The sequence below is a fragment of the Pristiophorus japonicus genome, chromosome 13 (genome assembly GCF_044704955.1).
Source record: "Pristiophorus japonicus isolate sPriJap1 chromosome 13, sPriJap1.hap1, whole genome shotgun sequence".
Taxonomy (NCBI): Eukaryota; Metazoa; Chordata; class Chondrichthyes; family Pristiophoridae; genus Pristiophorus; species Pristiophorus japonicus.
This window is the reverse complement of record NC_091989.1, coordinates 51721739-51743471: the sequence shown is the minus strand read 5'-3', so window position 1 is coordinate 51743471 and position 21733 is coordinate 51721739. Positions and strand designations below refer to the sequence as shown.

Sequence of the window (21733 nt, the reverse complement as noted above, 5' to 3'; positions counted from 1 at the left end):
ATTGCCGACCAGACATTCACTACCTAAGCACACCCATGAGGAAAGGGCTCAAAGGTGAGGTACCAGAGGGCGACTAGCCCAGCAAGACTCAGTGGGCTAAGTTTAACTTAACTCACCAGGCTAGAAACTGACCCCAATGGAGAGTAAAATCTGGCAGGGTGCAAAACCAGCATTGCAGCCGATCCAGTCATTTTCCCAACTGGGTTCAAATTACCCCCCGCACTTCACGAAGAGTTTAGAAAAGGAGAGAAAATTAGGGGAAGGAACTATTTAAGGCACTAACAATCTGAAGTGCTACAATGTGATCTGAATTTTCTGATTTTAGGTACAATGCCAATTGACTTTTGCATTCTGAAGGTTGTAATGGTTGAGTTTTTTGATGAGGTAACAGAGAGGGTTGATGAGGGCAATGCAGTTGATGTGGTGTACATGGACTTCCAAAAAGCATTTGATAAAGTGCCGCATAATAGGCTTGCCAGCAACAGTGAAGCACATGGAATAAAAGGGACAGTGGCAACAAAGTGACAGGAAACAGAGTAGTGGTGAACGGTTGTTATTCGGACTGGAGAAAGGTATACAGTGGTGTTCCCCAGGGGTCAATACTAGGACCCTGCTTTTCTTGATATATATTAATTACTTTGACGTGGGTGTACAGGGCACAATTTCAAAACCTGCAGATGACACAAAACTTGGAAGTATAGTGAACAGTGAGGAGGATAGTACAGACTTCAAGAAGACATAGACAGACTGGTGGGATGGGTGGACACGTGGCAGATGAAATTTAATGCAGAAAAGTGCAAAGTGATACATTTTGGTAGGAAGAACGAGGAGAGGAAATATAAATTAATGGGTACAATTCTAAAGGGGGTGCATAAACAGAGAGACCTGGTGGTATATGTGCACAAATCCTTGAAGGTGGCAGGGCATATTGTGAAAGTGGTTAAACAAGCATACAGGATTCTGGGCTTCACATATAGAGCCACAGAGTACAAAAGCAAGGAAGTTATGATGAACCTTTATAAAATACTGATTTGGCCTCAACTGGAATATTGTGTCCAGTTCTGGACACCACATTTTAGGAAAGATGTGAAGGCCATAGAGAGGGTGCAGAAAAGATTTACAAGAATGGTTCCAGGGAAGAGGGACTTCAGTTGCATGGATAGACTGGAGAAGCTAGGGTTATTCTTCTTAGAGCTGATCAAAATTATGAGGTCTAGACAGACTGGATAGAAACTGCCCCCATTGGCAGAAGGGTCGAGAACCAGAGGACACAGATTTAAGGTGACTGGCAGAAGAACCAAAGGTGACATGAGTAAAAACCTTTTTACACAGCGAGTGTTTAGGATCTGGGATGCACTGCCTGAAAGGGTGGTGGTGGCAAAGTCAATCATGGCTTTCAAAAGGAAATTGGATAAGTACTTGAAGGGAAAAAAATTGCAGGGCTAGAGGGAAAGGGCGGGGAGGGGGACTAGCTGAGGTGCACTTGCAGAGAGCCAGCATGGGCTTGATGGGCTGAATGGCCTCCTTCTGTACTGTAACTATTCTATGATTCTAGTTATGATCATTTCCTGTTAACTAAACTGAGTTCCTTACATATACCCCGCAGCCTGTCGTTGTAATCCTCAGGGGTCAGACAGTCCCATCTGCAATAAGTTTGGCGGTCAATGCCAGTGTAAGCCTGGTGTGATTGGGCGATGCTGTGACTCCTGTGCACCAGGATTGTACGGATTTGGTGCCAATGGTTGTTCAGGTAAGTCAGTCACTAGCACAGGGGGAGTGGGTGGGGTTAATAAAAGGCAAGTCTGATCAATATTTTTAAAGTTATTTGGTATACACAGATGTTCATTTAAATCTATTGAAGCATACTGTCATCTATTAGGTGTTTGTATGCAGGATATTAATTTTTCAAAGCATTTTCCTGTTTTAGCTTGCTTTCGTTATTAAAGATCAAACAGAGCTTCCTCTAACTATCCAAACTGCTTCCAACTTGCAGGTATTTCCTGTATTGACAAAGATCAGCTCTAAGCATAATGATGTTTTCATTCTTCTCCTTGTATTATAATAAAGCTCTGCATTTTTCATTTCTTTTAATATTGGCCAAATATACTGACACCGTTTCTTTAAGATAACACCTGTTTAGCAGCAATTGGTCTGTGGGATTTTGAGGAATGCAACTGACACTGCTTTTTGTCAAATTAAAAGATGCTTTTCACTAGGCATTGTGTAGTACTTCCTCGTGGGCGCAGCCCAATTGCTATCTGTATCATTATGTACCAGGTGCATAAGATTTGGTGTTAATCCTTTTCTGTTAATCCCCTGTAGAATGTTAGGGCCCAAGTTTCAGGCCGTGCCTAGAAGAGCGCAGCCCCGACCTGGACGCCCGTTTTTTGCGCCTGAAAGTGCGCCTAAAATATACCTGCAGATTCTCTGGCTCCCTGCAGGTCCTTTGGAGCTTGGCGCAGCGCAGCACGAGCTGTGAGGGGGCGGAGCCAGGTCTCGGCACTGCACAGGCGCGCTACAGTGGGCGCGCATGTGCAGTAGCTCCAGGCGCCCGAAACTGTGTGGGAGGGGCTCGAAGCACGCAGCCCCTAGCCCTGGCCGAATGGCCTCACTGGGGCTGCAAGGATCAGGCTGCACCTCCCTGGTCCAGCTCCTGCTCTGGCTCCAGCTTCCTCCCCTGTTCAGCTGGCTCTCTCAAGCCCCCACCCCCCCACCCCAGCTCCCGCTCCACTCCCCCCCAGCTCCCGTTCCGACGACCCCCCCCCCCCAGCTCCCGCTCCGACGACCCCTCCCCACCCCCGCAGCTCCCGCTCCGATGACCTCCCCCGCCCCAGCTCGCCCCCCCCACTCGACTCCGACAATCCCCAGCTCCGGCTTCCCCCGGCCACCTACCTTAAGCCCTGGTCCGCTCCGCTCCCTCTTCCTTCGGCGAGGCCCGCCCGCCCGGCGTCTTGCTGGGGCCAGGCCCTGCCCAAAGTCTTGGGCCCGGTTTCTTCACATCCGCCGGGCCCGTTCAGCCTCCTCCCTCTCTTCTCCCCCTCCCTCCCTCCCTCCCTTTCCTCTCCCCCCCTCCCTTCCTCTCCTCTCCCCTCCCTCCCTCGTGCTCCTCTCCTCCCCTCCTCTCCCCCCTCCCTCCATCTCCTCTCCCCCTCCCCACCTCCCTCCCTCTCCCCACCCCTCCCTTTTCTGTCCCCCCCTCCCTCTTCTCTCCCCCCTCCCTCCCTCTCCTCTCCTTTCCTCTCCCCCCCAGCTCCCTCTCCCCCTCCCTCCCTCTCCCCACCCCTCCCTCCCTCCCTCTCCCCACCCCTCCCTTCCTCTCCCCACCCCTCCCTCCCTCTCCCCACCCCTCCTCCCTCTCGTCACCCCCTCCTCCCCCCCCCTCCCCTCCTCCCCTCCTCCCCCCACTCCTCTTCCCTCCTCCCCCCTCGCTGTCAGAAACACATAGACACTGACAGACAGAGAGACACTGACACTGACAGACAGAGAGTGAGAGAGAGACACACACACAGACAGATAGACAGAGAGAGACACACTGGGAGGGGGCCCCGTCCGAGCACACTGTTGGAGGACTCCGGGTGCTGCAGTCGGTGAGTAGAAAAATGTTTATTGAATGATTTTTTAATTTTTTTAATTTTTTATTAATTTTTTTGATTGATGTATTGGTTGATTTATTGATGTATTTATCATTTATTATTGATGATGGCTCTTTGTTTGTAAAACTGAAGTGTTTAATGTTTGTAAACTTCCCTTCCCTCTGCCAAAAAAAACAGGAGCAACTCAGGCCGAAACTTGGCCCCATACTTTCTACACTTGCTAAATTATGCTAGTGCATCAAAACTTTGTAGCCTAAATCTGAGCCCAAGCCTGCGCTTTGCTTGATTTGAGAAATGTACCTAATATCTGTTCTTTTACCTTGGAATGTATCATTATATGTCCTTGATCCACTGTCAAATCTGATTCTGTACTCGTAACTGTAACATATACTACAAATATAGGTCATCAACTGCAATTTCAAAAATTCACTTTAATTTTATGTCGATTTGAACAATTGATTAGGTGTGCTCAATTGATCCTACGTGAGGTTAAGCAAGAAAACACACGGATCTTTTTGTTGTCAGTGGGCTGTTATTACCTTGATGGATGAAGGCCTAACAAAGGAGCTAATGCACAGCAAAGGCATGAAGTCTAAAGTAAAAATGGCAAACATGCGGGTACACTAGTCCCAAAAAATGGAAAGGAAACCAGGCTTGGGTCCTGGGCGCAGAACCCCCTCCCCCTCCTTTCCCCAGCTATAACCGATTCCCGAGGCAGTGTCTACACCCCAAGTATTGATCTGCTTTCCCAAGTACTTTGAAGTGTAATCAGTGTTGTAATGTGGGAAACATGGCAGCCAATTTGAACACAGCAAGCTCCCACAAACAGCAATGTGATGATGACCAGATAATCTGTTGTTTTTAGTGATGTTGATTGAGGGTTAAATACTGGTCAGGACACCAGGGATCACTCCCCTGCTTTTCAAAATAGTGCCGTGGGATCTTTTATGTCCACCTGAGAGCGCAGATGGGGCCTCAGTTTAACGTCTCATTCGAAAAACTACCGGAGGGCAGGGTGCAGGTAGAAATGGGCTGATGGCTGTGGTCAGTGTCGTGATAGGAAATGGAGTACAGGTAAAAGTTAATTTCCGTTTCCAAAGCCCAGTGCTCAGAAGACTTGCTGACTTTATTTTTGGTGGCCAGCAGAAACATGCTTGTGGAATGGGGTAAATATTGTTTCTGAATCCCACAGTGAGAGGGCTCTTCACCTTTGCTCATTTCTGATTTTTGGTATTCTGACTTTTCCCAGGTAGACTGAAAGATTCCTTGTGGGAGAATCTAGAATCAGGGGGAAAAGTTTCAGAATAAGGAGTCGGCCATTTAAGACGGAGATGAGAAGAAATTTCTTCTCCGAGGAATCTTTGGAATTCTCTACCCCCCAGAGAGCTGCGGTGGCTGAGTCTGAATATATTCAAGACAGAGATGGACAGATTTTTAACTACAGGAGAGTCACGGGTCATGGGGAACAGGCAGGGAAGTGGAATTGAGGTAGAAGATCAGCCATGATCTTATTGAATGGTGGAGCAGGCTCAAAGGGCCATATGGCCAACTCCTGCTACTTATCTCTTTCAGCTTTGTGTAGAATTTGCCTTTGTTGTGGTGTGGTGTGTTTTTTCTAGTCTTCCCCACTACATTTTCTTTTTAAGGTTGCACATGAGTACTAGTTGCTGTTGTTGTTGGCTGCTCGTTACCCTGCTTTGTATTGTCGACCCCCCCACCACCGACAGCCCTTTTTTGTTATTCTTTGTGTTAAGCAATGCCTCGATTTTAAAATTCTCATCCTTGTTTTCAAATCCCTCGCCTCTCCCTATCTCTGTAATCTCCTCCAGCCGCACAACCACGCCCCCCCCCCCCGCCCCCCCCCCCCACCACCCGAGATGTCTGCGCTCCTCTAATTCTGCCCTCTTGAGAATCCCTGATTATATTCACTCAATCATTGGTTGCCTGGGCCCCGAGCTCTGGAGCTCCCTCCCTGAACCTTTCCCAATCTCTCTCCTCCTTTAAGACGCTCCTTGGAGTCAGCCTCTTTGATCAAGCTTTTGGTCATTGTCCTAATGTCACCTTGTGTGGCTCAGTGTCAAATTTTGTTTTGTGACGCTCCTGTGGGGCACCTTGGGATGTTTTACTACATTGAAGGTGCTATATAGATACTTGTTGTTGTTGTTGTTGAAGATCATATCTTCTTTGCTACGACTCTGACACCAGCTCGATCAAACCCTAAACCAGTGCTGTCCAATCTGCCTGGTTTATGAATCATTGACTATCACGAGGGAAATATTTTTAACTGGCCTTTTCTGGGTTACATAATTTGAATACTTCTCATTTTATTTAATTTAGTGCTGCATAAGCCGTGAGTCATAGAAACATAGAAACATAGAAAATAGGTGCAGGAGTAGGCCATTCGGCCCTTCGAGCCTGCACCGCCATTCAATGAGTTCATGGCTGAACATGCAACTTCAGTACCCCATTCCTGCTTTCTCGCCATACCCCTTGATCCCCTAGTAGTAAGGACTACATCTAACTCCTTTTTGAATATATTTATTGAATTGGCCTCAACAATTTCCTGTGGTAGAGATTTCCGCAGGTTCACCACTCTCTGGGTGAAGAAGTTTCTCCTCATCTCGGTCCTAAATGGCTTACCCCTTATCCTTAGACTGTGACCCCTGGTTCTGGATTTCCCCAACATTGGGAACATTCTTCCTGCATCTAACCTGTCTAAACCCGTCAGAATTTTAAACGTTTCTACGAGATCCCCTCTCATTCTTCTGAACTCCAGTGAATACAAGCCCAGTTGATCCAGTCTTTCTTGATATGTCAGTCCCACCATCCCGGGAATCAGTCTGGTGAACCTTCGCTGCACTCCCTCAATGGCAAGAATGTCTTTCCTCAAGTTAGGAGACCAAAACTGTACACAATACTCCAGGTGTGGCCTTACCAAGGCCCTGTACAACTGTAGTAATACCTCCCTGTCCCTGTACTCAAATCCCCTCGCTATGAAGGCCAACATGCCATTTGCTTTCTTAACCGCCTGCTGTACCTGCATGCCAACCTTCAATGACTGATGTACCATGACACCCAGGTCTCGTTGCACCTCCCCTTTTCCTAATCTGTCACCATTCAGATAATAGTCTGTCTCTCTGTTTTTACCACCAAAGTGGATAACCTCACATTTATTCACATTATACTTCTTCTGCCATGCATTTGCCCACTCACCTAACCTATCCAAGTCACTCTGCAGCCTCATAGAATCCTCCTCGCAGCTCACACTGCCACCCAACTTAGTGTCATCCACAAATTTGGAGATACTACATTTAATCCCCTCGTCTAAATCATTAATGTGCTGGGGCCCCAGCACAGAACCTTGCGGTACCCCAGTAATCACTGCCTGCCATTCTGAAAAGTACCCATTTACTCCTACTCTTTGCTTCCTGTCTGCCAACCAGTTCTCAATCAACGTCGGCACACTACCTCCAATCCCATGTACTTTAACTTTGCACATTAATCTCTTGTGTGGGACCTTGTCGAAAGCCTTCTGAAAGTCCAAATACACCACATCAACTGGTTCTCCCTTGTCCACTCTACTGGAAACATCCTCAAAAAATTCCAGAAGATTTGTCAAGCATGATTTCCCTTTCACAAATCCATGCTGACTTGGACCTATCATGTCACCTCTTTCCAAATGCGCTGCTATGACATCCTTAATAATTGATTCCATCATTTTACCCACTACCGATGTTAGGCTGACCAGTCTATAATTCCCTGTTTTCTCGCTCCCTTCTTTTTTAAAAAGTGGGGTTACATTGGCTACCCTCCACTCGATAGGAACTGATCCAGAGTTTATGGAATGTTGGAAAATGACTGTCAATGCATCCACTATTTCCAAGGCCACACCCTTAAGTACTCTGGGATGCAGTCCATCAGGCCCTGGGGATTTATCGGCCTTCAATCCCATCAACTTCCCCAACACAATTTCCCGACTAATAAGAGTTTCCCTCAGTTCCTCCTTCTTACTAGACCCTCTGACCCCTTTTATATCCGGAAGGTTGTTTGTGTCCTCCTTAGTGAATACCGAACCAAAGTATTTGTTCAATTGGTCTGCCATTTCTTTATTCCCTGTTATGACTGCCACTGATTCTGACTGCAGGGGACCTACGTTTGTCTTTACTAACCTTTTTCTCTTTACATATCTATAGAAACTTTTGCAGTCCATCTTAATGTTCCCTGCAAGCTTCCTCTCGTATTCTATTTTCCCTGCCCTAATCAAACCCTTTGTGCTCCTCTGCTGAGTTCTAAATTTCTCCCAGTCCCCGAGTTTGCTGCTATTTCTGGCCAATTTGTATGCCACTTCCTTGGCTTTAATACTATCCCTGATTTCCCTTGATAGCCACGGTTGAGCCACCTTCCCTTTTTTATTTTTACGCCAGACAGGGATGTACAATTGTTGTAGTTCATTCATGCGGTCTCTAAATGTCTGCCATTGCCCATCCACTGTCAATCCCTTAAGTATCATTCGCCAATCTATCCTATCCTAGTCAGGCCAATCTTGATGCTTTCCTTTTAAAAAAAGCAATAGATCTTGCCATTATTTGAATGCAGTGAATTTCCTTGTCTCCTCCTGAATGTAATAATCTTTAATTCCCCTAAAGATAGTGACGTCTTCTGAATATGTGGGGGGAGGGGCGGAGCAAGAGAGAGAAACAGGTCTCTGTGTGATCCCCCCGCCCCAATCTGTCCCTCCCCCCCACACTTGTGTGAGGAGGCCGCAGTGCTGTGGTTGGGATGCACTGGAATGCTGCATCCAGTGCTGGCCCTCGAGAAACCAGCTTTATTCAAGTGCTGGAGGCAGTGCAGAGCGGCGAGGATGATCCAGAGTTAGCGTCATGAGGAAGAATGGGAAAAGCTTGAGCTTTTCAGCACAAAAGGTGGAATCTATGAGGTGATTTTTATGAAGTATTGTTAACCCAAAATATCAGTTCAAATTAAACTGGGAGTCGAACTAGGGAATAATGGCTTAAACTGGGAAAGGATGATTTTAGAACTGATAGCGGCGCACACAAAGTGATCAGTGTGTGGAATAAACTTTCCGAAAATCAAGACAAAAATTCTGAGAATCATTTATGGAACAACTCTGTGCTACAATAGGGGATCATAAAATGGACCAAATGGCCTCGCTCACTTGTAATCAAGGGATTTGGGGATCAGGCGGGAAAGTGGAGTTGAGGTAGAAGATCAGCCATGATCTTATTGAATGGCGGAGTAGGCTCGAGGGGCCGAATGGCTGACTCCTGCTCCTATTTCTTATGTTCTTAATTGTGATATGAAAAAATGAGTATATTTCTACAGTGTTGGCAAATGTGAGAATTAGGTACTGCTTTTCTGATGAGCAGGAAGTTTAAAAATCTAAATCCAGGAACAAATGAGGAATAGGAATGCAACAAAATCGATCTCAAATTTATATTGAAGAGTGGAAATCAGTAGTTGAAGTATTCGTAAGAAAGTCGATGCATTTCCCTGTTTGTTTTGGCTCGTGACGTTCAAAGAAAAGAGAACATGCATTTATTACAGTGCCTTTCATGGACATGCCAATGCATTTTACAACAGATTAATTTGAAAGTGCAGTCACTTTATTTAATGTAGGCAGGCATAGCAAGGTCCCACAAACTACACCTGAATGAAGTTGCTAGATAATCTGTTACTGGTAGTGGTTGTGGACAGTGGATTGTTGACCAGGATCCTGGGAAAACTCCATGTTGTCCTCAGGAACCACAGGATTTTCCTCATCCACCTGAGCTGGCACACCGAATCACCGTTTGTTTTTTTATTTGATCCTGGGACGTGGGCGTTGCTGGCAAGGCCTAGCATTTATTGCCCATCCCTAATTGCCCTTCTTCTGTGTTTGCCGTCCTGAATTCTACTCCCCGTCCCCCCCATAGTAAATATTTAGCCCATTGTCTTTGGTCCTTGGCAAATTAGGGTTCGGGGCCCAGAAGAGGCGAGAAGGGCCCAGGGCAGCACTGGCCAGCCCACACTGCAATATGTGTGCGCACAAGGCCCGTGCAGCACAGCAGTTCTCCAGTCATCCTGGTTAACCCTTGCCACTGGATAAAGGCCTAGCTCAGTCAAGCCCGTATGGCGGCTGATGTGCAACGGACACCACATGTTAAAATAAAATCCACGCACAGGCATCTTCCATGCCTGGAGTTCAGGACTGGAACATCGGGTCCTTCATCAAAACATCTGTGAACTCATCCCTTTTGGTGTGGAAGCAAGTCATCCTCGTTCGAGGGACCGCCTAAGATGATGATGATTGCCTTGATGTTCTGACAGATGCTGTAATTCTTTATCTCTGGAGTACACTGTGAATATATTGATCTGGGAACATTTTGTGCTCGTATGACCAAGCATGTATTTCATACACCAGGTGTTCTTCCTCTTCTCTTTTCTTTAAAGACAAACGCCAGGCTACTGTCGAAAGGTCATCGACCTGAAACCTTAACTCTGTTTCTCTATCCACAGATGCTGCCTGACCTGCTGAGTACTTCCAGCATTTTCTGTTTTTATTCCAGGCTACTGTGGTTGTTGAGAAGGTGCTTGGAACACCGTTTCCAGTTGTTTACAATCAGATTATTCATCAATGTAAAATGTGCTGAAATGCAGCATTGCAAGAAGAAAATGAACATGATAACATGAACATGATAGCAATATACTGTGGATGCTGGAATCTGAAATAAAAACAGAAAATGCTAGAAATGCTCAGCAGGTCAGGCAGCATCTGTGGAGAGAGATTACTCTGGCTCTTGATACTTTCCCAAACAAAACAAAAAAGCTGTTTTATTTCATAAAGATCATTTAAAAATTGTTTAAGTTTGAGCATGATTTTGAGCAAGTTCATTGTCTCTTTATGCTGCACCATTTTTTTCATAGTGACCCATTGTCCCCTCCACATCTCTACAAGCCCCCATTGTGTTCTCTACCTGGTACTGTACTGCTACTGCTGCTACTGCCACTGTTTCACTAGGTTACCTGAAGGTTCCAGCTCACAGACTTCCTCAATGCTGTACCCATCCCATTGGCATAAGGCAATTATCTTCCTCATCGGTCTATGGACACAGTTCAATGCAAACATGCTGTGTTCGAAGAAGCCATTACCAATTATTTGGGATGATACATTTTTCATTCCTGAACTCAAAGCATGCATTTACACATCAGGTCCTCTCCAATTTGAAATTATGGCTAATTTTACAAATGAGATCTTTGGGGATTTTTTTCTCGGTGCACTATTCTTACATCTATACCTACTACAGCAATCTTTTATAAAATAAAAATGGATTCACAACATGAATTAAAATCCAATAATGGCAGCTAGGAATTGTTTAAAACTCACCAAGTCTTTGATGTAAAACCTGCCCTTTCTTATCATTTCTTACAGCAGTAACGCCTGCTAAACGTCAATGTTTTGTATTGTCCTTGAATAGAAAGTGGAGTAGTGACCTGGGCTTTCACCAAGTTCAGAGTAAACGGTGTCTTTGCCGAATAAGCAGCTTCATTCTGTGATTTCTGTCAGACCAGTGGTCTTGCAATTTAGCCACATTAAGGTGACTCTAATGTCCTCCTGTCTTAAAAGCTTTCAAAATTTGATGGATTAATATTGGTAGAACAAAGTACTGAAGAGTGCTTTGATCTGAGGTCTGACCTCTTGCACCTGTGTGCTGCTTCTATTTCCACTAATTGGAATTTACTGCAACTTCATGTTTGTTAAACTTTCCCCTTCCAGCCTGTTATTGTGACCGTCAAGGATCCGTTGATTCAATCTGCGATCAGCTAACTGGACAATGTGGTTGCCACAGAGATGTCGTTGGCCGTGCCTGTGACCACTGCAGGCCTGGATATTATGGATTCCCTTCCTGTCGGCCATGTCAGTGTAATGGCTATTCTGAGTACTGCGATCCTCGGACAGGAGCGTGTCAAAACTGCAGAGCATCTAGCACTGGAAATAACTGTGAGCGGTATGGAGGTGGAACATTTTAATCTTAACATTGTTGATGTTTTAATAATGATTGACAGAAATGATATTATATTATAAATACAAGGATTAATGTCAGCTGTACCTGTTTTTAAGTGGATTGTTTTTGATGTGGTGGAAATCACAATTACAAAGATCATATGATGTCATATGACAGGAGTATGAGTCATAGAATGATTACAGAAGGAGGGCATTCGGCCCATCAAGTCCTTGCAACAGTGGTCAGTAAATGGTGCTTGCTATCAAAATCATAGATGATACAAGTCTTAGTGTGCTAATGCTTTGTACTAAGCATATGAAATTAGTTGAAAGTCTTCAGGTCTCTTTCCTACATTACAACAGTGACCATAGTTCAAAAGTACTTCATTGGCTGTAAAGCGTTTTGAGTCATCCAGTGGTCTTTCTTTCTTTGCATTACACCTGCACACTATCTGACAGATTCATATTATTCTATCAAAAGGGACAGTTCTACTCCTAGCTGGACCAATTTCAATAATGGTAACAAAATATTTTTATTATCACACAGTGAACATAAGGCTGGATCTTTATGTCCGGTCTGCCGGCAAGATGTAGTGAGAATGCTTTTGCTTCTCCTCAGTGATCGTGTGTCAGTGAAAGGGGTCACACAGGGTGATTTCAGAACATCATGTGTCGTATTGGGCTGGGAGTCACGCTGCTAACATTCTCAAGGTCGTTTGCTGTCGGGACGTTTCTGAGGCTGTTCTAATTTCCTGAGAACATTAGCCCGCCAGTCCTGATATATCTGTATTAACTTTATTGTTATTATCCTTGCTCCGTGGCATATTGGCAACCAAATTAATAACTATAGTAGATATTTTCAAATGTTCCTAATCACCCAGCTTTAGGGATTTGTGATTTAAAAATGCATTTCTGTCTTTGCAGGTGTAGTGAAGGTTATTTTGGGAACCCAGCTTTAAATGAACCTTGTCGGCCATGTCAGTGCCCTGATGTTCCAAACAGTGGACGCTATTTTGCTCATTCTTGTTATGAAGACCCTCGAACTGTACAACTGGTTTGTAACTGCCTTGAAGGCCATACAGGTGTGAAGATTCCTCATAAGCTGACAATGTGACAAAATAGCTTAATTGCCTTAAACGTCATCTTCTAGGTGATTTATGAGATGTATTTTTTCCTCTCCTGAATACGCTGACCCATTCTGGGTTCCACATGTGCTTATCACACTCTAATACCTTATCCAAGTGGCATTATTCACATGTAACCTTTAAGTATCCACAATCCAGCTGGACTGAATGTCCACATGTGCACTTTCCAGCAAGGATCATTGATTAATGATCAAGAGCAGAAATCCTGGCTGTTATCAGTCTCCCTATCTCAAGGCACTGAGGCTAATTGTAGCAATACCCTGCCAACACCTGGGGTGAGATTGACCCGCTAATTGAAACTGGGCCTTCTGGTCTAACTGCCTAGGTTATATAGTGATCTTACCAAATGTACTATTGGGTAGCACCTGCAAGATGGTACTTGGTCACTGATTCTCAGTCAGGCCCACCTGGTACATATGCAATGAATTTTGTCAGTTCTCAACAGGTTCATGAGATGGGATGTCTTGTTCAGGTCTTTCAGCATTTAAGAAAAATCTGAATACCACATTATTTATGCCCAGCAAGTGTATCTTCTGTTAGTTAAGAAAGAGACAGCATTAACACAAGAAATCAAGTTAGACCTTGATACCTGTATCTGCCTTCCACTTGACTGAGATTCACATTGGTGTGAATAGCTGTGGTTAGAAGGGAGTGAGGAAATGGCCTAGTTCATAGGGTGGCTCATTATTAAGATGATATAATATAGATTTGCTGCAACTATGTTGGCAAAATAAGCTATACTCTGTAACTGGGGTAATGTCTTCAAAGTCTGCCATTTGACTTTTCAGCTGAGAGACTAAGATGAACATTAGGTTAAAATTACGAGTAAAATTATGGTGTTTTATTTTTTCTATTTCTGAAGTCGGTACTCTCTGAAATTTGAACCTGACTTTTATTTGGATTGAAATGTGCCGCCAAATTTCATCCAAGGGGATAATGGATATTTTGTAGTGAAGCAGAGGTAACATGATGGCACTGTGCACTGGAGCACGAAGAGAGAGGGGCAAATTCACAATGCCATACTTAACAGAAGTGTGGGTCGGATAATTGGCACGACGGTGTTGCAGTTCCACTTCCAACCTGCATTCCCATCATGCGTCCTGTGGGTCCTGTGAGCTCAGGATCAGATAGTGCCATGGAGGGGGGCGGGAGGAGTATACAAGTCGGATTTGTGCACTCTTTGCAGTTTCCAATCTGATTACACAAAGCAAGGAGATAAATCCCTTCAAAAATAAAACAAAAGGAGACTGGGTAAAATTAATCCGAACGTTAAATTTACTTAAAACCTTAAAGGAAACATTTTTTATCCCTACTGTCTGGGGTAGATATGAACTCATAACTAACTTAGTAATTTTCATAGACTGGTAAGTTTGTAGGAATTCTATTTGCTGGAACAATGTATTTAGTCTGTGATTCATTTGACACCGAGAAGTATCACCAAGTGACAAATGTCACCATATTCTATTAGATTGGTTCAAATGCAGAACCGGAGTTATATTAAGATTATTGTGTGTTTCTGTTCAGGAATCCACTGTGAGAAATGTTCCCCTGGGTTCTACGGCACAGGGATTGGAGATCGCTGTTTGCCTTGCAGCTGTAACAATAACATAGACGTGAGAGATCCAGAGTCCTGCGACCATCAGACGGGGGAGTGTTTGAAATGCCTGTATAATACCTACGGACCAAACTGCCAGTTCTGCAAGCCAGGGTACCACGGATCCGCGGTGAACAAGGATTGCAGACGTAAGATTCTGAGGAGGTTAATCAGTTCAGCTAGAATATATATATGTGCTCAAGTTTATAGCCCAATACATCCTAAAGGTAGCTTGACAATAGACTTCCACTAGTATCTTAGCAACCTGTGCTTTGGAGTGAACATCCGCTGGTTGCTGTGTAATGAACAACAAACAACCACTGTAGGCTGACAGAACTCACCCAGTGAGAATATCAGCTCTGGGGCCTGAAATTCAATACTGCTGGAAAGCTGGTGCTCCCCCCCACCTTTTTGTGGCCATTAGCACCAACATTTTTTCGTGACTGGGCCACCCCATATTCAGCTCCAAAATTGATCAAATGGGTTCCAGTGCTAATGAATCCTTCCAAAGTGGATTTTTCAGCGGTGTGGCTGTCTTAATTTGAGTGTTATCGCCACTGAGAAATTCAGTATGCAGGTAAGGGTTTCTAAGGTGATAGGAAGGGACAATATGTATGAATATAAAGGGGCTGCAGGAGGGGTCAAAACTAATAATCATGGTTTAAAAACTAGCATTAAAACACTCTACCTAAATGCACGCAGCATTCGAAATAAAGTAAATGAGTTGACGGCACAAATAATTACAAATGGCTATGATTTGGTGGCCATTACAGAAACGTGGTTGCAAGGTGGCCAAGACTGGGAATTAAACATACAGGGGTATCTGACAATTTGGAAGGATAGACAAGGAGGGAAAGGAGCTGGGGTAGCTCTGTTAATAAAGGATGATATCAGGGCAGTTGAGAGAGATGATATTGGCTCTAATGAACAAAATGTTGAATCATTGTGGGTGGAGATTAGAGATAGTAAGGGAAAAAAGTCACTGGTGGGCCCCCCAAATAATAACTTCATGGTGGGGCGGATAATAATCAAGGGAATAATAGAGACATGTGAAAAAGAAACGGCAGTAATCATGGTGGATTTTAACCTACATATCGATTGGTCAAATCAAATCGCACCGGGTAGCCTGGAGGAGGAATTCATAGAATGCATACGGATTGTTTCTTATAACAGTATATTACAGAACCTACAAGGGAGCAAGCTTTCTTAGATCTGGTCCTGTGTAATGAGACAGGAATAATAAACGATCTCCTAGTAAAAGATCCTCTCGGAATGAGTGATCACAGTATGGTTGAATTTGTAATACAGATTGAGGGTGAGGAAGTAGTGTCTCAAACGAGCGTACTATGCTTAAACAAAGGGGACTACAGTGGGATGAGGGCAGAGTTGGTTAAAGTAGACTGGGAACACAGACTAAACGGTGACACAATTGAGGGACAGTGGAGGACTTTTAAGGAGCTCTTTCATAGTGCTCAACAAAAATATATTCCAGTGAAAAAGAAGGGCGGTAAGAGAAGGATAACCAGCCATGGATAACCAAGGATATAAAGGAGAGTATCAAATTAAAAACCAATGCGTATAAGGTTAGTGGGAAACTAGAAGATTGGGAAAATTTTAAACGACAGCAAAGAATGACTAAGAAAGCAATAAAGAAAGGAAAGATAGATTACGAAAGTAAACTTGCGCAAAACATAAAAACAGATAGTAAAAGCTTTTACCGACATATAAAACGGAAGAGAGTGACTAAAGTAAATGTTGGTCCCTAAGAAGATGAGAAGGAGGATTTAATAATGGGAAATGTGGAAATGGCTGAGACCTCAAACAATTATTTTGCTTCAGTCGTCACAGTGGAAGACACAAAAACCATGCCAAAAATTGCTGGTCACGGGAATGTGGGAAGGGAGGACCTTGAGACAATCACTATCACTAGGGAGATAGTGCTGGACAGGCTAATGGGACTCAAGGTAGACAAGTCCCCTGGTCCTGATGAAATGCATCCTAGGGTATTAAAAGAGATGGTGGAAGTTATAGCAGATGCATTCGTTATAATCTACCAAAATTCTCTGGACTCTGGGGAGGTACCAGCGGATTGGAAAGCAGCTAATGTAACGCCTCTGTTTAAAAAAGGGGGCAGACAAAAGGCAGGTAACTATAGGCCAGTTAGTTTAACATCTGTAGTGGGGAAAATGCTTGAAGCTATCATTAAGGAAGAAATAGTGGGACATCTAGATAGGAATAGTAAAATCAAGCAGACGCAACATGGATTCATGAAGGGGAAATCATGTTTAACTAATTTACTGGAATTCTTTAAGGATATAACGAGTATGGTGGATAGAGGTGTACCGATGGATGTGGTGTATTTAGATTTCCAAAAGGCATTCGATAAGGTGCCACACAAAAGGTTACTGCAGAAGATAAAGGTATGTGGAGTCAGAGGAAATGTATTAGCATGGATAGAGAATTGGCTGGCTAACAGAAAGCAGAGAGGCAGGATAAATGGGTCCTTTTCGGGTTGGAAATTGGTGGTTAGTGGTGTGCCACAGGAATCGGTGCTGGGACCACAACTGTTTACAATATACATAGATGACTTGGAAGAGGGGACAGAATGTAGTGTAATAAAATTTGCAGATGACACAAAGATTAGTGGGAAAGCGGGTTGTGTAGAGGACACAGTGAGGCTGGAAAGAGATTTAGATAGGTTAAGCGAATGGGTTAAGGTTTGGCAGATGGAATACAATGTCGGAAAGTGTGAGGTCATCCAGCTTGGAAAAAAAAAAACAGTAAAAGGGAATATTATTTGAATGGGGAGAAATTACAACATGCTGCGGTGCAGAGGGACCTGGGGGTCCTTGTGCATGAATCCCAAAAAGTTAGTTTGCAGGTGCAGCAGGTAATCAGGAAGGCGAATGGAAAGTTGGCCTTCATTGCGAGAGGGATGGAGTACAAAAGCAGGGAGGTCCTGCTGCAACTGTACAGGGTATTGGTGAGGCCGCACCTGGAGTACTGCGTGCAGTTTTGGTCACCTTACTTAAGGAAGGATATACTAGCCTCGGAGGGGGTACAGAGACGATTCACTAGGCTGATTCCGGAGATGAGGGGGTTACCTTATGATGATAGATTGAGTAGACTGGGTCTTTACTCGTTGGAGTTCAGAAGGATGAGGGATGGTCTTATAGAAACATTCAAAATAATGAAAGGGATAGACAAGATAGAGGCAGAGAGGTTGTTTCCACTGGTCGGAGAGACTAGAACTAGGGGGCACAGCTTCAAAATACGGGGGAGACAATTTAAAACCGAGTTGAGAAGGAATTTCTTCTCCCAGAGGGTTGTGAATCTGTGGAATTCTCTGTCCAAGGAAGCAGTTGAGGCTAGCTCATTGAATGTATTCAAATCACAGATAGATAGATTTTTAACCAATAAGGGAATTAAGGGTTATGGGGAGCGGGTGGGTAAGTGGAGCTGAGTCCACGGCCAGATCAGCCATGATCTTTTTGAATGGCGGAGCAGGCTCAAGGGGCTAGATGGCCTACTCCTGTTCCTAATTCTTATGTTCTTATGTTATGTTCTAAAGAGCCAGCTGCTCCCTAGCCTTTTTAAAGCAAGGTCTTGAGGGGGGAAAGAGGTTGGAAGGATGGCTGGTGTAAGGAGAGCCAACAGGTTGACTGATATGGAACTGGAGACAATGATGGACGGTGTGGAGGACAGAAGAATAATATTGTTTCCTGATGTGGGGAGACCTGGCAGACCACCAGTACATAATGCATGGAGGGAGATTGCAGGGGAGGTGTCAAGCACTCCACTTATGTGAGGACGCACCCTCCCAGGAGAGTGCTGGCCAGTCTGCACCTGGCCCTTCCAGGGTGGCGATGGGTCGACGCCTCCTAGCTCTGGGGCGATGGGGATCCTCTTCCTCTTCCTGCACCTCCTCCTCCTCAGGTGGTACTGCTGGCTCGACCTCCAGCGACTGTCCCCTCGTAATGGCCAGGTTGTGCAGCATGCAGCATACCACGCCGATTATGGGGACCCGTTGAGAAGAGTACTGCAAGGTGCCACCAGAGCGGTCCATGTCATGTATTCAATTATCATTGTAACCCATGTCTCAGCTGACCCAAGTTGTATACGTTGAGAACATTGGCCACAAGGGGGTGAACTTGTGGGAGACACTCCTAACCTGGACTTTCAGGTATAAAAGGGGAAGCTCCACCCACCTTCATCACTTGAGGTCTTGGTAATAAAGGTAACTGGTCACAGATTGACCTTCTCTCAAATATGGGCCTCGTGTGCATTTATACTGTATAGTAAGGATATATCATTGGCGACGAGAAACTGAGATTTAAAGCATGTGAGCATGGCCACTAACAGCACATAAGTGCGGTACTGTGTTGGTGATGATTGGGATGACTTTATTGAGAGACTACAGCAAAGTTTTGTCACTAAGGAATGGTTGGGACAGGATTCGGCCGACAAATGCAGGGTTCATCTCCTGACGGTTTGTGGATCCAGAACGTACTCCCTGATGAAGGACCTTCTAGCGCCAGAGAAGCCGGCGGACAAGATGTTCGAAGAGCTCAGTAAGTTGATCGGGAAACACCTTAAACCGGCGAGCAGCATGCACATGGCGAGACACCGGTTTTACACGCATCGGCGGCGAGAAGGACAAAGCGTTCCTGACTTCGTGGCAGACCTCCGGCGACTGGCGAGCCTATGTAAGTTCCCAGATGCATGCAGAGCGGAGATGCTGCGAGACTTTTTTATTGAGGGCATCGGGCACGCTGGCGTTTTCAGGAAACTGATTGAGACCAAAGACTTGACCTTGGAAGCGACGGCTCTGATAGCCCAGACAATTATCTCAGGGGAGGAAGAGACCAGAATGATGCATGACAAAAATCTTGGCTCAAATGCAGCAAATGACCAGGGAGTCAACATTGTTAACGCGGCACACTGTTCTCTAGGCAGGCAAGGGCAATCGGACATGCCCCAGCATGTAGTCGAACCCAAAGGGGGAATTCAACAGAGACAATGGCTAGCTGAACGGCGATTCATGCCATCGCAATGAACAATGCGGCCAGTAATGGGGCCATCAACACCTGTTAATGGTGCGCTTAAGGACACTTACAGAGATAGTCAGAGATGATCGACTGGTAATGGACCTTTTGTTTCCAACAACGGGGCCTCCAGCTCATGCTGGAGGTGTGGAGGCAAACACCCAGCCAGAGCTGGCAGGTATCAGCAATACACCTGCAGAAAGAAACTGCAACGTCAGCGGTCACTTGGCGCATATGTGCAGGAAGCCTGCAGCCAGGTTGATGTACGAGGAGAACGGGCCCGATGTAAGCCCTACGAGGCCAAATTAATACTGGGGGAAATCGCTGGAAGCTGAAATTCAGCGAGTTCACGTGGAGCACATATACAGTTCATATACCAGGACGCCACCGATAATGATGAAAGTGCTCCTCAATGGCATCCCAGTATTGATGGAGCTAGACATGGGGGCCAGCCAGTCCCTGATGGGCATCAAACAGTTCAAAAGGTTGCGGGTGTCCAAGGCCAGGAGGCCAAAATTATTGCCGATTGACGCACAGCTACGGACATATACAAAGGAGATCATTCCGGTGCTAAGCAGTGCCACGGTAGTCGTGACACACAAAGATTCGGAGAACAGGTTGCCACTCTGGATTGTCCCGGGGGACGGTTCCGCATTACTGGGGAGGAATTGGCTTGCTGTCATGAACTGGAAATGGGGCGATGTCAATGCAATTTCTTCTGTGGAACGAGTATCATGCTCACAGGTCCTGGACAAATTTGACTCATTGTTTCAACCCGGTATTGGCACTTTCATGGGGGCCAAGGTAGTGATTCACATAAACCCGGATGCCAGGCCAGTACACCACAAGGCCAGAGCGGTGCCGTACGTGATGCGGGAAAAGATAGAATGCGAATTGGACCGCCTGCTGAGGGAAGGCATCATCTCGCCAGTCGAATTCAGTGATTAGGCGAGCCCGATCTTGCTGGTGCTCAAAGCGGATGGGTTGGTCAGGATATGTGGCAATTACAAGGCCACCATCAATTGGGTGTCACTCCAAGACCAGTACGTGCTACCGAGAGCGGAGGACCTCTTTGCGACGCTATCCAGTGGCAAACTTTTTTCAAAATTGGACCTGACCTCAGCTTACATGACCCAGGAGCTGGTGAGTGAGTCGAAGAAGCTGACCACCATCACGACATACAAGGGATTGTTTGAGTATAATAGATTTCCGTTCGGGATTCGTTCGGCCACCGCGATCTTTCAGCGAGATATGGAAGGCCTCCTCAAGTCGATTCCAAGTACGGTGGTTTTTCAAGATGACATCCTCATCATGGGTCGCGATACTGAAGAACACCTCCACAACCTGGAGGAGATGCTACGCAGACTGGACCGGGTAGGGCTGCGACTGAAAAAGGCGAAGTGCATCTTCTTAGCTCCAGAAGTAGAATTCCTGGGGGGGGAGGATAGCAGCAGACGGGATCAGACCTACTGCGTCCAAAATGGAAGCGATCCAGAGAGCACCCAGACCCCGTAACACGACGGAGCTGCGTTTGTTCTCGGGGCTCCTGAACTATTTTGGTAACTTTCTTCCCAAATTGAGCACGCTGTTAGGAGCACGTGTAGCGGCTCTACGCAAAGGTCGCGATTGGGTCTTGGGGGGGCAGCTAGGAAAGGGTTTTTGATAGAACACGCAATTTGTTATGTTCCAACAAACTGTACGTTTTATGACACATGTAAGAAACTTGTTTTAACATGCAATGCGTTGTCCTATGGGGTCGGGTGTGTGTTGCAGCATGTGAATGCCACTGGTCAGTTACAGCCGGTGGCTTATGCCTCCAAAAGTCTGTCCCAGGCAGAAAGGGGCTACGAGATGGTAGAAAAGGAAGCGCTAGCATGTGTATACGCAGTAAAAAGAATGCATCAGTACCTGTTCGGCAGGAAATTTGAGCTGGAGACAGATCACAAATCCCTAACATCCCTTTTGGCCGACAACAAGGCCATAAATGCGAATGCATCGGCCCGCATACAGAGGTAGTTTAACCGCCTATGACTACACATTCAATATGACTATAAATTCAAGCACATCCTCCGCCACAGTAGAAAGTCTACGGGCAATGTTCGACACCCAAGGTCTACCGGATGTCTTTGACTGCAACAATGGCCCGTGCTTCACAAGCACTGAATTCCAGGACTTCATGACAGGCAATGGAATCAACCATGTCAGAACGGCACCATTCAAGCCGGCCTCAAACAGCCAGGCAGAACGAGCAGTGCAGATAATCAAACAGGGGATGCACAGAATCCAAGGGGGTTCTCTACAAAGCCGCTTATCACGCCTCCTGTTGGCCAATAGATCCCGACCACACTCGCTCA

The 21733-nt window shown here is 45.5% G+C and overlaps 1 protein-coding gene across 1 annotated transcript in view; it reads left to right on the top strand.

The window, feature by feature from the left end:
* The window catches only part of LOC139278561 (laminin subunit beta-4-like), a 142282-nt gene that overhangs the window by 77169 nt on the left and 43380 nt on the right, over positions 1–21733 (top strand). The window contains exons 19-22 of the mRNA XM_070897469.1: positions 1607–1750; positions 11368–11599; positions 12520–12677; positions 14265–14483. Of these exons, the coding sequence (XP_070753570.1) occupies positions 1607–1750; positions 11368–11599; positions 12520–12677; positions 14265–14483 (753 nt within the window). The remainder of the gene's footprint in view (positions 1–1606; positions 1751–11367; positions 11600–12519; positions 12678–14264; positions 14484–21733) is intronic.